General features: G+C 38.2%; 1 protein-coding gene across 6 annotated transcripts in view; it reads left to right on the top strand.

Moving 5' to 3' along the window:
• LOC137231794 (tripartite motif-containing protein 26-like) overlaps nucleotides 1-16,375 on the top strand; it is a 31,115-nt gene extending 14,740 nt beyond the window's left edge. For 4 of the 6 annotated variants that reach the window (XM_067752468.1, XM_067752470.1, XM_067752467.1 and 1 more), the window contains 5 exons: nucleotides 7,937-8,033; nucleotides 8,251-8,481; nucleotides 9,401-9,423; nucleotides 11,825-11,940; nucleotides 14,228-16,375. In XM_067752468.1, coding sequence (XP_067608569.1) covers nucleotides 8,353-8,481; nucleotides 9,401-9,423; nucleotides 11,825-11,940; nucleotides 14,228-14,325 — 366 coding nt within the window. In that variant the 5' untranslated portion in view covers nucleotides 7,937-8,033; nucleotides 8,251-8,352 and the 3' untranslated portion in view covers nucleotides 14,326-16,375. Of the gene's footprint in view, nucleotides 1-7,936; nucleotides 8,034-8,250; nucleotides 8,482-9,400; nucleotides 9,424-11,824; nucleotides 14,172-14,227 lie in introns of those variants that run through there. The other 2 variants (XR_010946730.1, XR_010946729.1) reach the window with 2 other exon arrangements.
• The last annotated feature ends 6,333 nt before the right edge of the window (nucleotides 16,376-22,708 follow it).

The raw sequence follows: 22,708 nt of genomic DNA on the forward strand, positions 1-22,708 counted from the left end.
AATCTTCAGTAGTTTATTTATTTATGTGTATTAACAAACAATTTTTAAAATATTGACCTTGTATCGTTTGGCTTTGTTAAACTCATTTATTAGTTCTGCTCCTGTTTGTAGAATCTTTGGCATTTCTTTTTTTTCCCCCAAACTCTATTGAGATATAATTGATACATAATGTTGTGTAAGTTTAAAATGTACATCATGTTGATTTGAAACACATATACTACGATATGATTACCACCACTGTGTTAGCTAACACCTCCATCGCATCACATAATTACCATTTATTTTTTGTGGTGAGAACATTTAAGATCTACTCTCTTAGCAGTTTTCAATTATACAATACAGTACTGTTAACTATAAAAACAATGCAATGCATTAGGTTCGCAGAAATTGTTCACCTAATAACTGGAAGCTCGTACTCTTTGACCAATATCTTCCCAATTCCCCCATTCTCCTAGCCCCTGGTAACCACAATTCTACTCTCTATTTCTGTGAGTTGTTTTTCTTTTAGATTCCACGTAAGTGATATCATATAGTATTTCTCTTTCTCTGTCTGATTTATGTTTACTTAGCGCTATGCCTCAAGGTCCATCCAGGTTGTCACAAATGGCAGAATTTCCTTCTTTCTCATGGCTGAATAATATTCCATTATATAGATCTATCATATCTTCTTTATCCATTCATTCATAGATGAACTTGTAAGTTGTTTCCATATCTTGGCTACTGTGAATAATGCTGCAATGAACACGGGAGTGCAGGTATCTCTCTGATATCCTGTTTTTATTTCCTTTGAATATATACCCAAAAATGGGATTGCTGGATCGTATGGTAGTGCTATTTTTAATTGTTTGAGAAATCTAAAAAAACCCAAACTCATAGATATGAAGAACAGATTGGTGGTTTCCAGAGGTGGGGGTGGGGGTGGGCAAGATGGGTGAAGGTGGTCAAAAGGTACAAACTTCCAGTTACAAGACAAATAAGTTCTAGAGTTGTATTATACAGCATGGTGACAAAAACGTGTATTCTGCTGCTGTTGGATGTCTGTTAGTTCCATTTAGACTAAAGTATGGTTCAAGCCGAACGTTTTCTTGTTGATTTTCTCTCTGGATGATCTGTCCATTGCTTGAAGTGGAGTATTGAAGTTCCCTGCTGTTATTGTTTTGCTGTCTATTTCTCCCTTCAGATCTGTTAGTGTTTGCTTAATATATTTAGGTGCTCTGGTGTTGGGTGCATATATATATATATATATTTTTTAATATATTTTTATTTATTTATTTTGGCTGTGCTGGGTCTTAGTTGCGGTATGCAGGATCTTTTTTAGTTGCAGCATGTGGACTCATAGTTGGGGCATGTGGACTTCTTAGTTGCGGCATGTGGACTCTTAGTTGCGGCATGCACGTGAGATCTAGTTCCCCGACGAGGGATCGAACCCGGGCCCCCTGCATTGGGAGCGTGGAGTCTTACACACTGGGTCACGAGGGAAGTCCCTGGTGCATATATATTTATAATTGTTATATCTTCTTGATGAGTTGATCCCTTCATTATTATATAATGACCTTCTTTGTCTATTGTTACTGTTTTTAGCTTAAAGTCTATATTATCTGATATAAGTAAAGCTACCTTTGCTCTCCTGTTTTCCACTTGCATGGAATATCTTTCTCCATCCCTTCACTTTAAGCCTATGAGTGTCCTTAAAGCTGAAAGTGAGTATCTTGTAGGCAGCTTATAGTTGGATCTTTTTTTCTAGCCACTCTGTGACTTTTGACTGAAGAATTCAATACATTTACATTTAGAGTAATCATTGGTATGTAAAGACTTACTAACTAATACCATCTTATTGATTTCTGTCTGGCTGTTTTGTAGTTCTCTTTGTTTCCTGTCTTGCTGCCTTCCTTTGTGAATTGGTGATTTTCTGTGGTGGTATGCTCTGATTTTCTTCTCTTTGTCTTTTGTGAATCTACTGTAAGTTTTTTTTGCTTTTTAGTTACCATGAGGCTTACATAAAACCTCTTATTAGATGTATCAGCATGCAAAAACTTAATTTCACTAGCATGCAAAAACTCTGCACTTTTACTTCTCACCCATTTATACTTCTAATGCCAAAATTTACCTCTTTTTATATTGTATATTCATTAAAAATTATAGTAGCTATAGTTATTTTTAGTACTCTTGTCCTTTAACCTTTACACTATAGTTAAGTGGTTAACACACCATCATATTACAGTAATAGAGTTTTCTGAATTTGACTGTATACTTACCTTTACCTGTGTGTTGTATATATATGTATGTTTTCATATTACTAATTAGCATCTTTTCATTTCAACTTGAAGAACTCCTTTTAGCATTTCTTGTAAGGCAGATCTAGTGGTGATGAACTCCCTCAATTTTTGTTTGTCTGTTAAAGTCTTTATTTCTCCTTAATAAAGGACAGCTGTGTCAGATAGAGAATTCTTGGTTGGCAATTTTTTTCTTTCAGCACTTTGAATATATCATCCCACTCTTTCCTGGCCTGTAGGATTTCTGCTAAGAAATCCACTGATAGCCTAATAGGGGTGCCTTTGTAGTTTACAATCTTCTTTCTTGCTTATTTTAGATTCTATCTTTATCTTATATTCTTGGCAGTTTTATTATAATGCGTCTAAGAGAAGATCATTTTAGACTGAAGTAATGGAGTGATCTAATAGTTTCACGAACTTTAATATTCAAATTTCTCGCAGGTTTGGGAAAATTTTAGCCATTATTTCTTTTAAATAGTGTTTCAGTCCCTGTCTCCCTTTCTTCTCCTTCTGGAACACCAGTGATTCAGATTTTGTTTCTCTGGATGGTGTCCCATAAATCACATAGGCTTTCTTCACTCATTTTTATTTATTTCTCTTTTTTAAAGTTTTAAATAGTTTTTATTTTTAAATAGTTTAAGATTTACAAAAAGTTATGAAAATAGCTCAGAGGACCTCTGTGTACCCTTTTCCCCATCATCTGCCAGTGATAACATCTTAGGAGACAAAGAAATTGACATTGATACAATACTATTGACCATGGCTTATGTAAAAGTGCATTGTTTAATCCCGAAATGTTTGGAGATTTTATAAATATTTTTCTGTTCTCTATTCCTAGTTTAATTCCATTATGGTTAAAGAACATATTTTGTATAATTTGTATAATTTCAATTCTTTTAAATTGTTAAGGTTTGTTTTACAGCCCAGAATATGTTCCTTTATATGAATATTTCATATGCACTTGAAAAGAATGTATATTCTGTTTTTGTTGGGCAGTGTGTTTTGTCATTGCCATTAGGTCCAGCTAGTTGATATGTTGTTCAGGTTTTCTTTATCCTTACTGATTTTCTGTCTAATTTTTCTCAGTTTTGGAGAAAGGAGTGTTGAAGTCTCTGACACAATTTTGGGTTTGTCTATTTCTCACATCAGTTCCATCAGTCTTTGCTTCATGTGTTTTGCAGCTCTGTTGTTGCACACACATTTGTGATTAGCATGTTTTCTTGGAGAATTGACCCCTTTATCATTAAGTAATAGCCCTATCTATCCCTTGTAACATACCATGTTCTGAAGTCTACTTTATCTAATATTAATATAGCTACTTCAGCTTTATTTTGGTTAGTGTTTGCATGGTACATCTTTTTCAATTCTTTTACTTTTAGTATACTTTGCTTTTACTTTTAGTATATTATTATATTGATATTTAGTTTGGGTTTTTTGGAGATAAAATATAGTTTGGTCTTTTTTTAAACCAATTTGACAATCTCTTTTAATGGGTGTGTTTAGACTATTCACATTTAATGTAATTATTAACATTGTTGAACTTGGGTCCACCATCTTCTATTTCACTTTTCCTGCCTTCTCTTCTTTTATTCTAATATTTTTAATATTCCACATCAACTTACCTATTGGCTTTTGGCTATATCTCTTCATATTACCTTTTTGGTAGTGGTCTCTGGGTTACAATGTACATAACTTAGAGTTAAAAATCTACTTTGAGTTAAAAGTTTGCAACTTCAAATAAAATGTAGAAGGCTTACAACCATATAGGTTGCTTTCCCTATAGTTGTCATATGTATTACATCTACATACATTATCTCACTAACAATGTTACAGTTTTTGCTTCCAACAGTCCTACATATTTTGAAGAATTTGTGAGGTATAAAAAAGACAACTGTATTTATCCAAATATTTACCATTTCTGTTGCTCTTTCTTCTGTTCTGTTGCTATTGCTGAAGTTCCAAATGTCCCTTTGGAATTTCACATCAGCCTGAAGAACTTCCATTAACAATTCTTTTAGGGCAGGTTTGCTGGTGACACATTCTCTCAGTTTACCTTCATCTAAAAATATTTATATTTTGCTTTCATTTCTGAAGCACATTTCACTGGGCTGACAGGTTTTTTTCCTCCAGGACTTTACAGATGTTTGCCCCACTGTCTGTTGGCCTCTATGGTTTCTAATGAGAAATCTGTTCGGATTCAAATCTGAACGATTTGAATCGTTCTTCCCCTCATTGTGATATGTTATTTTCTTCTGATTGCTTTCAAGATTTTTTCTTCATCTTTGGTTTGCAGAAGTTAGATTATGATGTATCTGGGGCGGTTTTCCTTAAAGTCATTCTGTTTGGCATTTACTGGGCTTCTTGAATCTATAAATCTATGTCTTTTGCCATATTTGAAAAGTTTTCAGCCATTTTTTCTCTAAACATTTTTTTCCTTTACCAATTTCTCTCCCTTCTCTGGGACTCTAATGACATGAATGTTAGACCTTTTAATATTTCATAGGTCACTGAATTTCTCCTTTTTTAAAAAAAATCTTTTTTTTTCTCTTTTATTAAGACTTGATAATTTTTATTGCACTATCTTCAAGGACACTGGCTCTTTCTTCTATTATCTGCATTCTGTTGTTAAGGCCATGCAGTGAAATTTTTATTTCAGACATTGTGTTATTTAATTCAGTGACCAGATATCAGAGGTAGTAGTGAAAGAGAATGAGCTGTCTAAAATCACACCTAGCTTCTGGCTTGGGTCATAGAGTGGTTGTTGGTACCTTTTACTGAGGAGTAGGAACAATGAGGAAGATAATGCATTTGGAGGTGTGAATTTGAGGTGCAAGTGGTATATTCAAGTGGTGATACAGTAGACTTCTGTAGCTCCCTAGAGTTTGCATTTCTGGGTAGAGGTCAGGGTTAGTGATAAAGTTGTTGTGGTTTAAATCAATGTTTTTCAAAGTGTAGACTGCAATACCTTGTATCATGGCATCAATTTTGTGGGTTATAACGGCATTTTAAAAAAATGGACCATAGGGACTTTCCAATGGTAAAGAATCCACCTTACAATGCGGGTCACATGGGTTCTATCCCTGGTCAGGGAACTAAGATCCCGCATGCCGTGGGGCAGCTAAGCCCACGTGCCACAACTAGAGAGAAGCCCACATGCTGCAACGAAAGATCCCATGTACCACAACTAAGACCCAGTGCGCCAACTAATGAACCCATGCACTCTGGAGCCCGGGCGCCACAACTAGAGAGAAGCCTGCACACCACAACAAAAGATCCTGCATGTGGCAACTAAGACCCAATGCAGCCAATAAATAAATAAATAAAATATTAAAAAAATAAAAATAAATTGCTTTAAATGATTCAACAGTAGAGAATAAGAATTACAAAAATTTAGGGCTATATTTTAAAACTCATTTGAGAGTATGAGAGTTAGATTATTAGAAACCACTATGTTCAATCATAGGTCTGTTATTCACACTCTGCCTGGAAAAGCTCATCATCATGGTTTAAACTAAGGGTTTTCAAACATTTTTTTGAAACATCACAGTAAGAAATTAATTCACAATCCAGTCTAATATACATGCATACACATACACACACGCATACACACACACTAAAACACAAGTTTTGTTAAATAACCATTTACTCTTTATTATATGTAATATACTGATATTTAAAATTGCAGTCCAATTTTTTAAAGATTTATTATGTATTTATTTAATTTATTTATTTTTGGCTGCGTTGGGTCTTCGTTGCGGCACGTGGGATCTTTGTTGAGGCATGTGGGCTCTTTCACTGTGGTGCGCGAGCTTCTCTCTAGTTGTGGCGTGCAGGTTTTCTCTCTCTAGTTGTGATGCGCGGGCTCCAGGGCCCGTGGGCTCTGTAGTTGTGGTGCGTGGGTTCCAGAGTGCGTGGGCTCAGTAGTTTTGCGGCACGCAGGCTCTCTAGTTAGGGGCGCACGAGCTCAGTAGCTGGCCATAGACATATCCATCACCTCCCAAAGTTTCCTCCCACCCGCTTTATTATTATTATTATGTTATTGTGTGTATGTGTGTGTGTGTGTGTGAGATAAGAACACTTAGCATAAGATCTATCCTGTTAGCAAATTTTAATTATATAACACAGTATTGTTATCTATAAGCACTATGCTGTAGAGTAGATCTTCAGAACTTATTTATCTTGCATAACTGAAACCATTACCCTTTGACCAAACTATTACCCTTTTCCTTCACCTCCAGCTGTTGGCAACCACCATTCTATGGTCTGCTTCTATGAGTTTGACTATTTTTAGATTTCTCATATAAGTGAGATTCTACTGTATTTGTAGAATTTCTGTGTCTGGCTTATTTCACTTTGCATAATGTCCTCCAGGTCCACCTGTGTTGTTGCAAATGCAGGATTTCCTTCTTTTTTAAGGCCAAGTAATATTCTATTGTATGTATATACCACATTGTCTTTATCCATTCATCCATTGGATATTAGGTTGTTTCCATATCTTGGCTATTGAGGATAATGCTGCAATGAACATGGGAGGGTAGATATCTCTTCGAGATCCTGATTTCAATTCCTTCAGATAAATATCTAGAAGTGGGATTGCTGGATCATATAGTAGTTCTATTTTTAATTTTTTTGAGAAACATCCATTGGGTTTTCCATGACTGTGCCAGTTTCCATTCCCATCAGTAGTGTACCAGGGTTTCCTTTTCATCACATCTTCACCAATACTTATCTTTTGTTTTTTAAATAATAGCCATTGTAACAGGTGTAGGTGAAGGTTCAAATTCTGTAGCATGGAAAGTTCTTGGCAACATGTTATCTTTTGCATTTGGATAATAAACTGGTTTGTTTTCGTATCTTTTATAATAGCAAGTCTGTCCCATTGCCTTGATGTTTTGGTTTCTGAGGCAATCAATCAAGTCTCAACCAGCAGTACAGAATACCAGCGCTCTTGATAGCCCTCTGGATACGTAGCTTCGAATTGTGTGTTTCTAGCACATTATTGTTGTAAAAATATTTTTGAGAATATTTGAGAATATATCTTGTATAAGTTTTCTTTCAGAATTTAATCTCAGGGAAACTATTATTTTTTCTGACATAGTAGTATTTTTTCTCCTGTCAGCTGAATAATTAATGTGATTCAGTATTTCCCTTTTCTCCTTGGTTGATGGGACTCTTCAAACCAGTTTAGTCATTCTCTTAATGATTTGGAGTTAGTACATATACTTTCCTTCACTTTTTGTGTGATTTTCTTTTTTACTTCCATGTTATCAATTAATTTTAATATAAATTGTCTATATTTGTGGTGGAAAGAGTAAGTATAAATAAATACTACACTATAAGTCTTAGTACTTGCAATGATAATAAATCATTATTTTATCTCACTTAATTTCTTCCAGTTTTATTGAGATGTAATTAACATACGGTACAGTATAAGTTTAATATTCATTTTATCTCACTTCTGAGAAACTGCTCTAAGTTAACATAGCACTCACTTTGTTTCTTCTTCATTAAGTAGGATAGAAACTATTCCATCCTAGTTACCTTATTATACTACATAAGGTCAAACACTATCTGATTTCACTCTGGAATCATTTTGCAGATCTCTTTTCTTATTGAGGGCATTTTCATCTTCATCTTAATATTACCCATGTTTATTTCCATAGGGTAAAATTCTAAACCATCTGAAGATTCTGAAGGGAGACAGGGACAGGATTCGGAACTTTTTAGTCTACGGGACAAGATGAGATTCAGGCCCTGCTGGTAAGAGAAGTCTCAAGTGAATGTTCTGTGTACCTCTGTTGGGTGGGAGAGTGTGTGTGTGTGTGTGTCAGGGGGAGGGGGTATATTGAAGGATGGGGAGAAGGAGGGTGTGATGAAAGGGATTCTTGTTCTGAACTCATTTCCAGATCTCACAAATGTTCTGGTGTTTCCTAGCCTCTCAGAAGAAATCCTCTTCCCCTTTCTGCCTTTACTGCAGGCAAAATTCCAGAACCACAAGCAAGACATAGCATCAGTGTTTGAGCAGGGCCATCAGTTCCTGAGAGAAAGGGAGTAGTACCTGTTGAAGTGGCTGGATGGGATGGAGCAAGAGCTCACTGAAGGGAGGAACAGCCATGTCACCAAGGGCTCTGAGGAGATCATCCAGCTTGAGACCCTGATTTCTGAGTTAGAGAAGAAGGCTCGGCAGCCAGCACTTGAACTTTTGCAGGTGAGTGACCAACTAAACTGTACCTGGGTCCCCTTGCTCCAGGATGCAGTGTAGCCCTCCATTAGCATGAGATTTGGACAAGGAGTCAGGAGAGACAAGGTTTTGTTCTCATTTGTTGAGTTCTTTAATAAGTTAATCAGCAAAGCAATAGGTTTTAAGTCCCAAATTGCGGTGGGCAAGGGACTGTAATAGACCCAGATCTTACAATGAGATAGTAAGATCTATACATTTATAATTATAAGAAATAATCGCGTGTTAAATCTTGTGGTCAGACAGGAAGCCCCAGGAATTCTGGAAAAGACTAGGTTTAGTCAGGGAAGTCTTCAAGGAAGAAGCAGCTCTTAATGGCAGCCTTGAAGAAAATGTAAAGATTTGGATTAGCAGGAAGGAGGAGTTGAACATTCCATTTGGTGGAGGTGCATTGGTTAGAATGAAATAAATGAATGTGATAATAAACTTAATGAGTGTGATAATAAAAGGGTGGGTGTGGGTGCTGAGGAAGATAGTTTGGAAGGTAGAAAGGTACATAGAGTGAACGGAGCTACCTTTCTGGAGGAGTCAGCTTAAGTGAGGAAGAAGTTAGAGGGAAGATGAGACAGGTAAGATGGGGTCAAATGAGTAGAGGCTTTCCAAGGCAGGCTGAGATTTCAGTCTTAACCTGGTAGACAATAGGATTCTTGACAGATCAAGGAAGGTTTCTTGGAGGGGATAATCTAGCACTCAAATAGAGAAAAGGATGGGGAAACATATGTCCACATAAACTGATACTACAATGGAGAACAGAACAGGTCCAGGCTCATCAGAAAATTCTCTGTACAGTCCTGTTGTGTACCCATTCCCCAGCAAGCCCATCGTAGGGAATGGTGTCAGATCCTGGGAACCTTATTTCCATGACAGTCTGTCTTCTCTTCCTTTCTAGGACCCAAGCAACATAATAAGCAAGTAAGTGCTGCTTGCTTTTTTTTTTTTTTTTTAACCACTTAGGTGTTCCTTTGTTTTTTCTTTCTGTCACCATAACTTATTGAAATCTGGCAAGGGCTGGAAAGGGGTTGTTTGGAGGAAGAGAGGTTCTTCTAGAAAGGGTAAGTTGAAAGGTGTTCCATAGAATGAGGGAGGGAGTTCTAGAAAAATTATTGGCATGGAACTTATGTTAGGATGGTAATGGGATAGGGAGAAATGAAATGGGAGGAGATTATGGGAGAGTATTAGAGAAAATTTAGAATACACATTTGTTTCTAAAACCCGATTTCCTCTTGTTCTTTCTGTACTTGATTCCCAGCTGCTTCTCCTGGCCACAGCTTCCCTCATATTCTGTAGAGCACATTTCATCATCAGATTGTCCTCCATGCTTGCTAGTGATGGTTTCCTGCTCTCTGCCTGACCATAAGAAGAGGGACATTTATATGAGTCATAGAGATAATGGGTTCTTGAACAGTGGGTCTGAGGGAATGTGTGTTAGGCATTTAACATTGACAGTTTTCAAAAATTATACCCACACGATACTCAGAAGCTTTGAACAGAGATAAAAGGGAGGTATTTGATAATACACTGTTCATCCCAGAGACATCCAGGACTATTGGCATATACTGAACATTTACTGTGGACCAGTTACTGGGTAGAAAGGGGTGTAATGAGATAGGTTACCAGATTCTGGCTGGGGAGACTAGACAGAGACAATTAGAGATGAGTAATTATATAAGAAATGAGAGTGATACAGAATGGGTAAGACTTCTTGCCTGAAAGCATTTTGTCTGATATTAGTAGAGGTATTCTAGTTTTTTTTTGATTAGTGTTTGCATGCTATTTAACTTTTTATCCTTTAACTCTCAACCTTTCTCGGTTGTTATTTTTTTGTACCTCTTATAAGAACATAATTTTTTTTTTCTTTTTAAATAACTTCATTCTGACACTTTTTAATTGGAATATTTAGTATTTATAGCTCCTGGAATATCACAATTTTCATTTATATTTTCAAAAATAGTTACATAATTTGCCAAATAATGTCCTTAAATTTAATTTTTTTATGTCAATGTATTTGTTTGTTTTGTGTATTTCTACTTTTGACTCCTCTACTTGCCTCTCCCTTTTTTCCATTTTTAATATTTTTTTATTTTTGTGTGTGTATATCTATGAGCCCTGCTTTTGTCATAGGCCAAAATTTCTAGTATTTTGTATTTTTATTGTTTTCTAGCTATTTTGAAATTTTAAATTTGATTTGCTATTTAACATAAGATTTAAGAAAGAGGATATCTGTCAGTGGCGCTGGGTTCTTTTTCTAGCAGTTTCAGCCTTCATAGTTTTTAAATCTTGTGATCACACAAGTTGGTTGCCATTTCTACCATTTTGGATTTTATTGAGGCTTTCTGTATTGTATGTTGTAGATTTTTGTACAGTTCTAAACACTTAAAAAGAAAGTACATTCTCTGGGTTCTTAGAATAGGATTTGATATAGCTCCATGAGGTTTTCCTTAGTAATTTTGTTATTTAGGTATTTTGTATTGATACTTACTTTTTTACTTCTTGACATGTCATGGACTAAAAGAAATCACTCAAAGATTCCTATTAGCAATGAATTTTTGCCGATTTTTCTTGTATTCTTATAGTTTTTGCTTTTTATATTTTGATGCTTTCTTTTCATTTAAAGAGAGTTATAGCTTAATTGTGAATTGTAATCTTCTTAGTAACATAAAATATCCTCTGCTGTCTTATTTAATATTTTTTTGCCTTGAATTTAATCCTGTTTGATAATATCAAGACCTCATATTTCTTTCATATTGTATTTAGCTTATATATGTCTGCCCAGCTATACCTTAATTTTAAATTTAAAGCTTTTTAAAAATATATATTTAAAGCTTAATTTTGGGGCTTCCCTGGTGGTCCAGTGGTTAAGACTCCACACTTCCATAGCAGGGGGCCCGGGTTTGATCCCAGGTGAGGGAACTGAGATCACACATGCTGCACAGTGCGGCTAAAAAAAACAAACAAAAAAGGCTTCATTTTAATTTTATTTATCTAGTTTATAACCTCAGGTAATTTCTTTAGAGGTTGTAGTATTAGTAGCCTGTTTCAAAGACTTTCAAAGGCAGAAAATGGCTTTCTTTCTTTTTTTAACATTGTCTATAAATGACATATTGGTGGGTAGAGAATCCTTGGATCATGGCCCATTCTTCAGAACTCTATATATCTACTCTTTGAGTCTGATGTTGAAACTGAGCACTTGGAAATGAAGCTTTTACTCTCCGCCCCTTTGGTCTATTGTTGGTGTTTGTGCACATGCACGTGCTGACGATGGGAAATCATGCCTCTCTCTCAGGAGTTCTAACTGTGACTTCATTTTCTCTAGATATCCCCGGAAGAAGTTCTGGATTGAAAAGTCTACCAGTCCTCCAATCAAAAAGCAGACAGAAGAATTTTCAGATAAACTTCTTTCTTTAGAGAAAGGACTCAAAGGATTCCATGGTAAAGGAAGGGGTTTGAGCCTAGAAAAACTTCTTACTTTCTCTATAATGTTTCCTTAGATTTTGATTGTGGCGGTGGCTTCTCAGAGTTCCTTGCTCTTGTGCACCTCACTTACACCATGCAGGGACATCGGGGAGGGAATCTAAGCAAGTCCAAACCAGAGAGGATTCCACATGAGAGTCTAACAATGTTACCTAGACTAAAGTAGAATCATAGTCAATAGGTCTCAGAGTTGGTAAAAAGATATTTCACCTTTAACAGTGAGGTAAAAGAAAATTGGAAGGCTATGGAAAACAGTGTGACATTTCCTCAAACAATTAAAAATATAATTACCATATGATCCAGCATTTCCACTTTCCAAAGAATTAAAAGCAGGATCTCGAAGAGGTATTTGCACACTCACGTTCATAGCAGCATTATTCACTATAGCCAGGTGGTAGAAGCAACCCAAATGTCCATCAGTGCATGAATGGATGAACAAAATGTGGCATATGGAATGTGTAGACAATGGAACATTATTCAGCTTAAGAAAGGAAGGAAATTCTGACACATGCTACAAGATGGATGAATCTTGAGGACATTATATTAAGTGAAGTGAGCCAGTCACAAAGGGATAAGTACTGTATGATTCCTTTTTGAGGTCTTTAAAGTAGTCAAATCCATAGGAACAAAAAGTAGATTAGTGGTTGGAAGGACGGGGAAATGAGGAGCTGTCGTTTAATGGGTATAGAGTTGGAGTTTTTAAGAATGGAAAAGTTCTGGGGCTTCCCTGGTGGCACAGTGGTTAAGAATCTCCCTGCCAATGCAGGGGACACGGGTTCCAGCCCGGGGCCGGGAGGATCCCACATGCCGCGGAGCAACTAAGCCCATGCGCCACAACTACTGGGCCTGCGCTCTAGAGCCTGTGAGCCACAACTACTGAAGTCCATGCTCCTAGAGTCCATGCTCCGCAACAAGAGAAGCCACTGCAGTGAGAAGCCTGTGCACCGCAACGAAGAGTAGCCTCCGTTTGCCACAACTAGAGAAAGCCCGCACTCAGCAGTGAAGACCCAACGCAGCCAAAAATAAATAAATAAATTTATTTATTTAAAGTGAGAGAGTGGCATGGACCTATATACACTGCCAAATGTAAAATAACTAGTGGGAAGCAGTCGCATAGCACAGGGAGATCAGCTTGGTGCTTTGTGACCGCCTAGAGGGGTGGGATAGGGAGGGTGGGAGGGAGACGGAAGAGGGAGGAGATATGGGGATATATGAATATGTATAGCTGATTCACTCTGTTATAAAGCAGAAACTAACACACCATTGTAAAGCAACTATACTCCAATAAAGATGTAATAATTAATTAATTAATTAATTAATTAAAATACCAAAAAAACCGAATGGAAAAGTTCTGGAAAATGGTTGTACAGCAATTTAAATATACTTAATATTAATGAACTGTACACTTAAAAATGGTAAAGATGGTAAACATTATGTGTTTTTACCACAATTAAAAATTTAAAGAATACTGGGAGAATTAATCTAAAAGAGTATCTTTGAGAGTAGAGAAAAATAGTGTGGTTCAGGACTAGAAGTTTAGGGCTTACTTTAAAAACAGGGAACATGCCCAAAGGTACTCTTTAATGAAGCAGCAGGTGGGTTCAGCGGATGTAGGCATGCATATTTACATGGGTGTCTCCTGAATTGATTTCTCTGTTTCGCTTGAGCTTTCATGGTGCCCTGTCATCTTTTAAAGTTATATTAGCCAACAGTAAGAGAATTTAACCTAGAAGATGTGGTGTCAGAATTGCTTACTGTCCTTTGGTACTTTTATTCTAGGAAAAATGATGAGGGATCTGGAATATAAAACAAGTGAGCATCTGGAGGGGATAGTGGCTGAAGTTTGCTAATTGCAGCTTTCCTATGAAGCTCCACTACTTATGGGTCAGCTCTTTCGTTTTAAAGAGGAAGGTCTTCATGTGACTAATGTATCCAAATTCTTTATCATGAGAATTCAGATTTCAAACCCACAAACCTTTCCCCAGATTTGTGCAGCTGCAGTGATCTCAGTCCTTACCGTTTTGCCCTCTCAAGTCTCATCACACTGCCTGTGCCCTTGAATTTTCTGTGTTCTCTTCATTTTCCAGATATGGTTGCTAATAGTATGAGCACAAGGTCACAAGCAGTTTCTGACCTGCTCCCCTGAGGAGTCCACCCCCATTGTCATAAAGGCCCCAGAACCTATGGGATAAATCTCAATTGCTGTCTCTTGTGATGCCACACATTCGTCTCCTTGTCCCCACAGTGAGGATCATCCTGAATTCCCAGACAGCCAATGGCTTCCTCTCAGTGTTTCCAAATGGGAAGAGCATGATATTCACTGGCTTGTGGATGAACACATAGCAGCATGGTCAGCGATTTGATCCGGAGCCTGGTGTGCTGGGCAGTAAGGGCTTCACGCCCTTTGATTAGGTTCTTCACCTGCCACTGAGATAAAGGTATGAGAACGAGTGACGATATCATAGGACTGCAGCCCCTGCCACGAATAGGAATTGATTACAACATCCATATCCATTTCTAGAGCACCTTTTCTGTCACATAATTTCTCCTGTCATCCTTCTAAGCAGCTGAGGAAACAGTAAATGTTTTGCAACTCATACCTGCTTACCATTGATACATTATGAGACTTGAGCTATCTGGAGTGGGAATTGGTTTATTTCTTTCTGCTATGCTCTGATAATTTTTTCAAAAAGAAGGGGAGAGTGGAAGCCATGTGAAGTTCAGGTGTATATGAGTTTTGGAGGTCACTTGGACCTGAGTTCAGTCTTATGTCAGCTGTGTTTTGAGGTGGTAGAAATAGATACTTAGCTTAATATTAAATTAGTAGTCTTAAGTATAGGCAGAAGAAAACAAACTTGGCTAATTTTAGAAAAAGGAAATTTATTAAATGTTACTGGGGCTGTAGAGTGTAAAGAGGGAGGGGTATGTGTGCCTACCTGCTTTCAAATTCTGCCCCAAGAGAGATGGGAGTCAGTGTCGGCGCTGCAGTGAGAGGGAGGAGCAGCTGGGGGGGTCGCAGGGGTTGAGACGATGGTTGGAGTTGGCAGCACCTAAACAGAACATACCACGCATGAGGACAAGCTAGTGGAGAGCGGGTGTGATCTGGTGGGGAGCAGAGGAGGAAGAAGTAATGAACACACACAGGGGTCGAGCCAGAGCTGGGTTTGGCAGCAGCTATCTTGGTGGATTCATAGACCCAGCTGATGGGTATAGTTCTCCTGGACATAGAGATGAGAATGAAGAGTTGAGGAGGGAATGGTCTCAGGAAATTAGTGGATAGAACAGGCCGTAGTTCTTCATGTAAGTAACTCCTAAAGAAAAATTTGGCATAAGTGCACCACATTGCCAGAGAATAGGATGCCTGCCTTTGCCTCAGCAACATTAAAGGTTAGGAAAGCGTGCTTTTGGCTTCTGTAACGAGAGGTGGTCTCATCAAGACTCATGTCGTTTAGCATGCTCAAGACATGGGAGCAGATGATAGTTGCCTAAGAAGAACGTCCCTTATTTAAATTGCTGGGTTCAAGAGATGTGGGTATACTTGCTCTGATAGCTCAGTTGTATAAGAATGTTTTGTCAAAAAAATATGACCAAACAACAGAAGATTCCTATACCCTATAGCTGTATCTATCAATGAAAGCAAGTACAAGTCGAGTGCTGACGTTGTATATTCAGATCCTCATTATAGAAGGGACAAACAACGTGCAAACAGATTTTTTCTATATGGTGAGTGGCCAAAGGTTTTAACTATTATATTCAATGACGGTGCAGTCCATGTTTCACTTACAGGACTGAAGGGAACAGATTTTATAGGTTAAGGATGTAGATAGAGGATGTTGCAGTGCTTTTGGTTAGAAGTAATTATGAGATGAAATGTGAGTAATTACTAAAAAACAGGGTCAGAATTTAGCAAGACAATGTTGAAACTGTTCCTCCTTAGAATGTTTCTTAAGTCAAAGATTAATGTTAATAAGATACTTAATAGACAGATAAATAGAAAAAAAGTCAGAAAAAAGAAGCCAAGAAAAGAAATTATGTCTGATAGTAGAACCACAGGAAGAGTCCTCTGGGGATTCCAGATTCTGTGCCAAGAGAGTGACTCTGAGGGCCCGCCCTTCTCTCAGGACAACTAAGGCATCCAGTCTCTCCAGGTATGGAGGGGAAGACAATCCCCGAAGTAACTGATTAGCAGTTCCCTTTGACCCCGGCGGCAGCAATGGGCACTATATTCTGGGCGACTTTCTCTCTCTCAGGCCTTGCTCTCTGCCTCACCCTCAATCTGTCTGGAGGTCTGACTCCAGCTTTTCTGAGTTACTCTGCCCCCACACAGGTCAGGACCAGAAGTGGTGTTCTCCAACCCAGAAACCTGGAGCCTCTTACCCTGAGTTGTCTCAACCTGAACTTACAGCTATCCAAGGAACAGGAGATTATCCCAGACCCCACGTCCAGGCTGGTGTCTTTCTCCCCCCCAACTCAACTGTCCTGCCTGTTCCCAGGATGGTCACATGTGTGCTGCTGGAGTGTCCCATGAGGGTTGTAAGATGTCTGAATTTTCTGATTCATCCCCTCAGATTCCCCAAAAGACACATGCAACCCACCACTCTATCTCTGACCGTGAAGTCACCCTAAGAACCTGGGCCCTGGGCTTCTACCTTGTGGAATAACACTGGTCTGGCAGCATGACGGGGAGAACCCAACTCATGGCACAGAGCTTCTAGATAGAGAAAAATATACCATGCTAACACTAGTCTAATGAAAGCAAGAGTAGCTATATTAATTTCAGACACAGCAGACTTCAACACATGGAAGGTTATCAGAAATAGCAAGAAAGGCGTCACATACTGATAAAAGAGTGAATTCTCCAAAAAGACATAACAATCATTAATGTGAATGCACCTAACAACAGAGGGTCAAACGATGTGAGGCAAAAACTGATAGAATTGATAAGAGAAATAGATGAATCCACTATTTTAGTTGGAGACTGCAACATCCCTCTCTCAGAATTGGACAGAGCAAGCAGGCATAAAATCAGTAAGGACACAATTGAACTCAAAACACTATCAATCAACTGGATATAATCAATATCTATAGACTACTTCAGCCAACAACAGAAGAATACACAGTCTTCTCAAGCTCACATTAAACATTCACAAAGATAGACCACATTCTGGGCCATAAAACACATGTTAACAAATTTTTTTTTAATAAATTTATTTATTTTACTTCTGGCTGCGTTGGGTTTTCCTTGCTGTGCATGGGCTTCCTCTAGTTGCAGCAAGCGGAGGGTACACTTCATCGTGGTGCACGGGCTTCTCATTGTGGTGGCTTCTCTTGTTGCAGAGCATGGGCTCCAGGCATACGAGCTTCAATAGTTGTGGCTCACGTGCTCTAGAGCGCAGGCTCAGTAGTTGTGGCGCACGGGCTTACAAGCTTCTCGGCATAAGGGATCTTTTGAGACCAGGGATCAAACCCGTGTCCCCTGCATTGGCAGGTGGATTCTTAACCACTGCTCCACCACGGAAGTCCCCACTTAACAAATTTGGAAGATTAGAAGTCATACAGAGCCTGAACCAAGATGGAGGAGTAGAAGGACGTGCTCTCACTCCCTCTTTGAGAATACCAGAATCACAACTAGCTGCTGGACAATCACTAACAGGAAGACACTGGAACTCACCAAAACAGATATCCCACATCCAAAGACAAAGGAGAAGCCACAATAAGATGGTAGGAGGGGCACAATCACAGCAAAATCAAATCCCATAACCGCTGGGTGGGTGACTCACAGACTGGAGAACACTTATACCACAGAAGTCCACTCACTGGAGTGAAGATTCTGAGCCCCACATCAGGCTTCCCAACCTGGGGTTCTGGCAACGGGAGGAGGAATTCCTAGAGAAACAGACTTTGAAGGCTAGCAGGATTTGATTGCAGGACTTTGACAGGACTGGGGGAAACAGAGACTCCACTCCTGCAGGGCACACACAAAGTGATGTGTGCATCAGGACCTGGGGGAAGGAGCAATGACCCCATAAGAGACTGAACCCGACCTACCTGCTAGTGTTGGAGGGTCTCCTGCAGAGGCGGGGGATGGCTGTGGCTCACTGTGGGGACAAGAACACTGGCAGCAGAAGTTCTGGCAAGTATTCCTTGGCATGAGCCCTCCCAGAGTCTGCCATTAGCCCTACCAAAGAGCCCAGGTAGGCTCCAGTGTTGGGTTGCCTCAGGCCCAACAACCAACAGGGAGGGAACCCAGCCCCATCCATCAGCAGTCAAGGGGACTAAAGATTTACTGAGCTCTGCCCACCAGAGCAACACCCAGCTCTACCCACCACCACTCCCTCCCATCAGGAAACCTGCACAAGCCTCTTAGACAGATTCATCCACCAGAGGGCAGACAGCAGAAACAAGAAGAACTACAATCCTGAAGCCTGTGGAACAAAAACCACATTCACAGAAAGATAGACAAGATGAAAAGGCAGAGGGCTATGTACCAGATGAAGGAACAAGATAAAACCCCAGAAAAACAACTAAATGAAGTGGAGATAGGCAACCTTCCAGAAAAAGAATTCAGAATAATGATAGTGAAGATGATCCAGGACCTCGGAAAAAGAATGGAGGCAAAGATCGAGAAGATGCAAGAAATGTTTAACAAAGACATAGAAGAATTAAAGAACAACAAACAGAGATGAAAAATACAATAACTGAAATGAAAACTACACTAGAAGGAATCAATAGCAGAATAACTGAGACAGAAGAACAGGTAAGTGACCTGGAAGACAGAATGGTGGAATTCACTGCTGCAAAACAGAGTAAAGAAAAAAGAATGAAAAGAAATGAAGACAGCCTAAGAGACCTCTGGGACAATATTAAACGCAACAACATTCGCATTATAGGGGTCCCAGAAGGAGAAGAGAGAGAGAAAGGCCCCGAGAAAATATTTGAAGAGATTATAGTCAAAAACTTCCCTAACATGGGAAACGAAATAGCCACCGAAGTCCAGGAAGTGCTGTGAGTCTTCTGTAGGAGAAACACAAGGAGAAACATGTGAAGACACATAGTAATCAAACGGGCAAAAATTAAGACAAAGAAAAATTATTGAAAGCAGCAAGGAAAAAATGACAAATAACATACAAGGTAACTCCTATAAGGTTAAGAGCTGATTTCTCAGCAGAAACTCTGCAAGTCAGAAGGGAGTGCCATGATATACGTAAAGTGATGAAAGGGAAGAGCCTACAACCAAGATTACACTACCCGGCAAGGATCTCATTCAGATTCAATGGAGAAATCAAAAGCTTTACAGACAAGCAAAACCTAAGAGAATTCAGCACCACCAAACCAGCTCTACAACAAATGCTAAAGGAACTTCTCTAAGTGGGAAACACAAGAGAAGAAAAGGACCAACAAAAACAAACCCCAAAAATAAAGAAAATCGCCATAGGAACATACAAATCAATAATTGCCTTAAACGTGAATGGATTAAATGCTCCAACCAAAAGACACAGGCTTGCTGAATGGATACAAAAACAAGAACACATATATGCTGTCTACAAGAGACCCACTTCAGACCTAGGGACACATACAGACTGAAAGCGAGGGGATGGAAAAAAGATATTCCATGCAAATAGAAATCAAAAGAAAGCTGGAGTAACAATATTCATATCAGATAAAATAGACTTTAAAATAAAGAATGTTACAAGAGACAAGGAAGGACACTACATCATGATCAAGGGACCAATCTAAGAAGAAGATATAACAATTATAAATATATATGCACCCAACATAAGAGCACCTCAATAAATAAGGCAACTGCTAACAGCTGTAAGAGAGGAAGTCAACAGTAACACAATAATAGTGGGGGACTTTAACACCTCATTTACACCAATGGACATATCATCCAAAATGAAAATAAATAAGGAAACAAAAGCTTTAAATTACACAGTAGACCAGTTAGATTTAATTGATATTTATAGGACATTCCATGCAAAAACTGCAGATTACACTTTCTTCTCAAGTGCTCACGGAACATTCTCCAGGATAGATCACATCTTGGGTCACAAATCAAGCCTCAGTAAATTTAAGAAAATTGAAAGCATATCAAACATCTTTTCTTACCACAACGCTATGAGATTAGAAATGAATTACAGGGGAAAAAATGTAAAAGACACAAACACATGGAGGCTAAACACTACATCGCTAAATAACCAAGAGATCACTGAGGAAATCAAAGAGGACATCAAAAAATACCTAGAGACAAATGACAATAAAAACATGACAATCCAAAACCTATGGGATGCAGCAAAAGCAGTTCTAAGAGGGAAGTTTATAGCTATACAAGCCTAACTCAAGAAACAATAAAAATCTCAAATAAATAATCTAACCTTACACCTAAAGGAACGAGACAAAGAAGAACAAACAAAACCCAAAGTTAGCAGAAGGAAAGAATCATAAAGATCAGAGCAGAAATAAATGAAATAGAAAAAAATAAAAGAATAGCAAAGATCAATAAAACTAAAAGCTGGTTCTTTGAGAAGATAAACAAAATTAATAAACCATTAGCCAGACTCATCAAGAAAAAGAGGGAGAGGACTCACACCAATAAAATTAGAAATGAAAAAGGGGACGTTACAACAGACACTGCAGAAATACAAAGCATCCTAGGAGACTACTACATCAACTCTATGCCAATAAAATGGACAACCTGGAAGAAATGGACAAATTCTTAGAAAGGTATAACCTTCCAAGACTGAACTAGGAAGAAATAGAAAATATGAACAGACCAATCACAAGTAAGGAAATTGAAACTGTGATTAAAAAATCTTCCAACAAACAAAAGCCCAGGACCAGATGACTTCCCAGGTGAATTCTATCAAAAATTTAGAGAAGAGCTAACACTCATCCTTCTCAAACTCTTCCAAAAAATTGTGGAGGAAGATGCACTTCCACACTCATTCTGTGAGGCCACCATCACCCTGATAGCAAAACCAGACAAAGATACTACAAAAAAAAATATTACAGACCAATATCACTGATGAATATAGATGTAAAAATCCTCAACAAAATACTAGCAAACAGAATCCAACAACACATTAAAAGGATCATACACCATGAATAAGTGGGATTTATCCCAGGGATGCAAGGATTCTTCAATACATGAAATCAATCAATGTGACACACCATATCAACAAATTGAAGAATAATAACCATACGATCATCTCAATAGATGCAGAATAAGCTTTTGACAAAATTCAACACAACACCCATTTATGATAAAAACTCTCCAGAAAGTGGGCATAGAGGGAACCTACCTCAACATAATAAAGACCATATACAACAAACCCACAGGAAACATCATTCTCAATGGTGAAAAACTGAGAGCATTTCCTCTAAGATCAGGAAAAAGACAAGGATGTCCACTCTCACCGCTATTATTCAACATAGTTTTGGAAGTCCTAGCCCCGGCAATCAGAGAAGAAAAAGGAATACAAATTGGAAAAGAAGAAGTAAAACTGTCACTGTTTGCAGATGACAGGATACTATACATAGAGAATCCTAAAGATGCCACCAGAAAACTACTAGAGCTAATCAATGAATTTGGTAAAGTTACAGGATACAAAATTAATACACAGAAATCTCTTGCATTCCTATACAATACTGATGAAAAATCTGAAAGAGAAATTAAGGAAACACTCCCATTTACCATTGCAACAAAAAGAATAAAATACCTAGGAATATACCTACCTAGGGAGACAAAAGACCTGTATGCAGAAAACTATAAGACACTGATGAAATAAATTAAAGATGATAGCAACAGATGGGCTTGAATTGGAAGAATCAATATTCTTGAATTGGAAGAATCAATATTGTGAAAATGACTATACTACCCAAAGCAATCTACAGATTCAATGCAATCCCTATCAAATTACCAGTGGCATTTTTTACAGAACTAGAACAAAACATCTTAAAATTTGTATGGAGACACAAAAGACCCCCAATAGCCAAAGCAGACTTGAGGGGAAAAAACGGAGCTGGAGGAATCAGACCCCCTGACTTCAGACTATACTACAAAGCTACAGTAATCAAGACAATATGGTACTGGCACAAACACAGAAACACAGATCAACGGAACAAGATAGGAAGCCCAGAGGTAAGCCTTGAGGGAGGAGATATGGGGATATATGTATACATATAGCTGATTCACTTTGTTATACTGCAGAAACTAACACACCACTGTAAAGCAATTATACTCCAATAAAGATGTTAAAAAGAAAAATGGGGCTGGGACAACTGGACGTGCACATGCGAAAAAATAAACAGAATCTAGATGTAGACCTTACACCCTTCACAAAATTTAAATCAAAATGGACCACAGACCTAAAGGTAAAATGCAAAAGTGTAAAACACCTAGAAGTAACATAGGAGGAAACCTAGATTACCTTGAGTATGGCAGTGACTTTTTAGATAAAACACCAAAGACACAATCCATAAAAGAAACAAGTGATAAGCTGGACTTCATTGAAATGAAAAATATCTGCTCACAGAAAGGCAATGTCAAGAGACTGAGAAGACAAGACACAGACTGGGATAAAAATTTGCAAAAGACGCATCTGATAAAGAACTCTTATTCAAAATAGGCAAAGAACACTTACACCTCAACAATAAGAAAACAGTCTCATTTAAAAATGGGCCAAAGGGACTTCCCTGGTGGTGCAGTGGTTAAGAATCCGCCTGC

The sequence above is a fragment of the Pseudorca crassidens genome, chromosome 10 (genome assembly GCF_039906515.1).
Source record: "Pseudorca crassidens isolate mPseCra1 chromosome 10, mPseCra1.hap1, whole genome shotgun sequence".
Lineage (NCBI taxonomy): Eukaryota > Metazoa > Chordata > Mammalia > Artiodactyla > Delphinidae > Pseudorca > Pseudorca crassidens.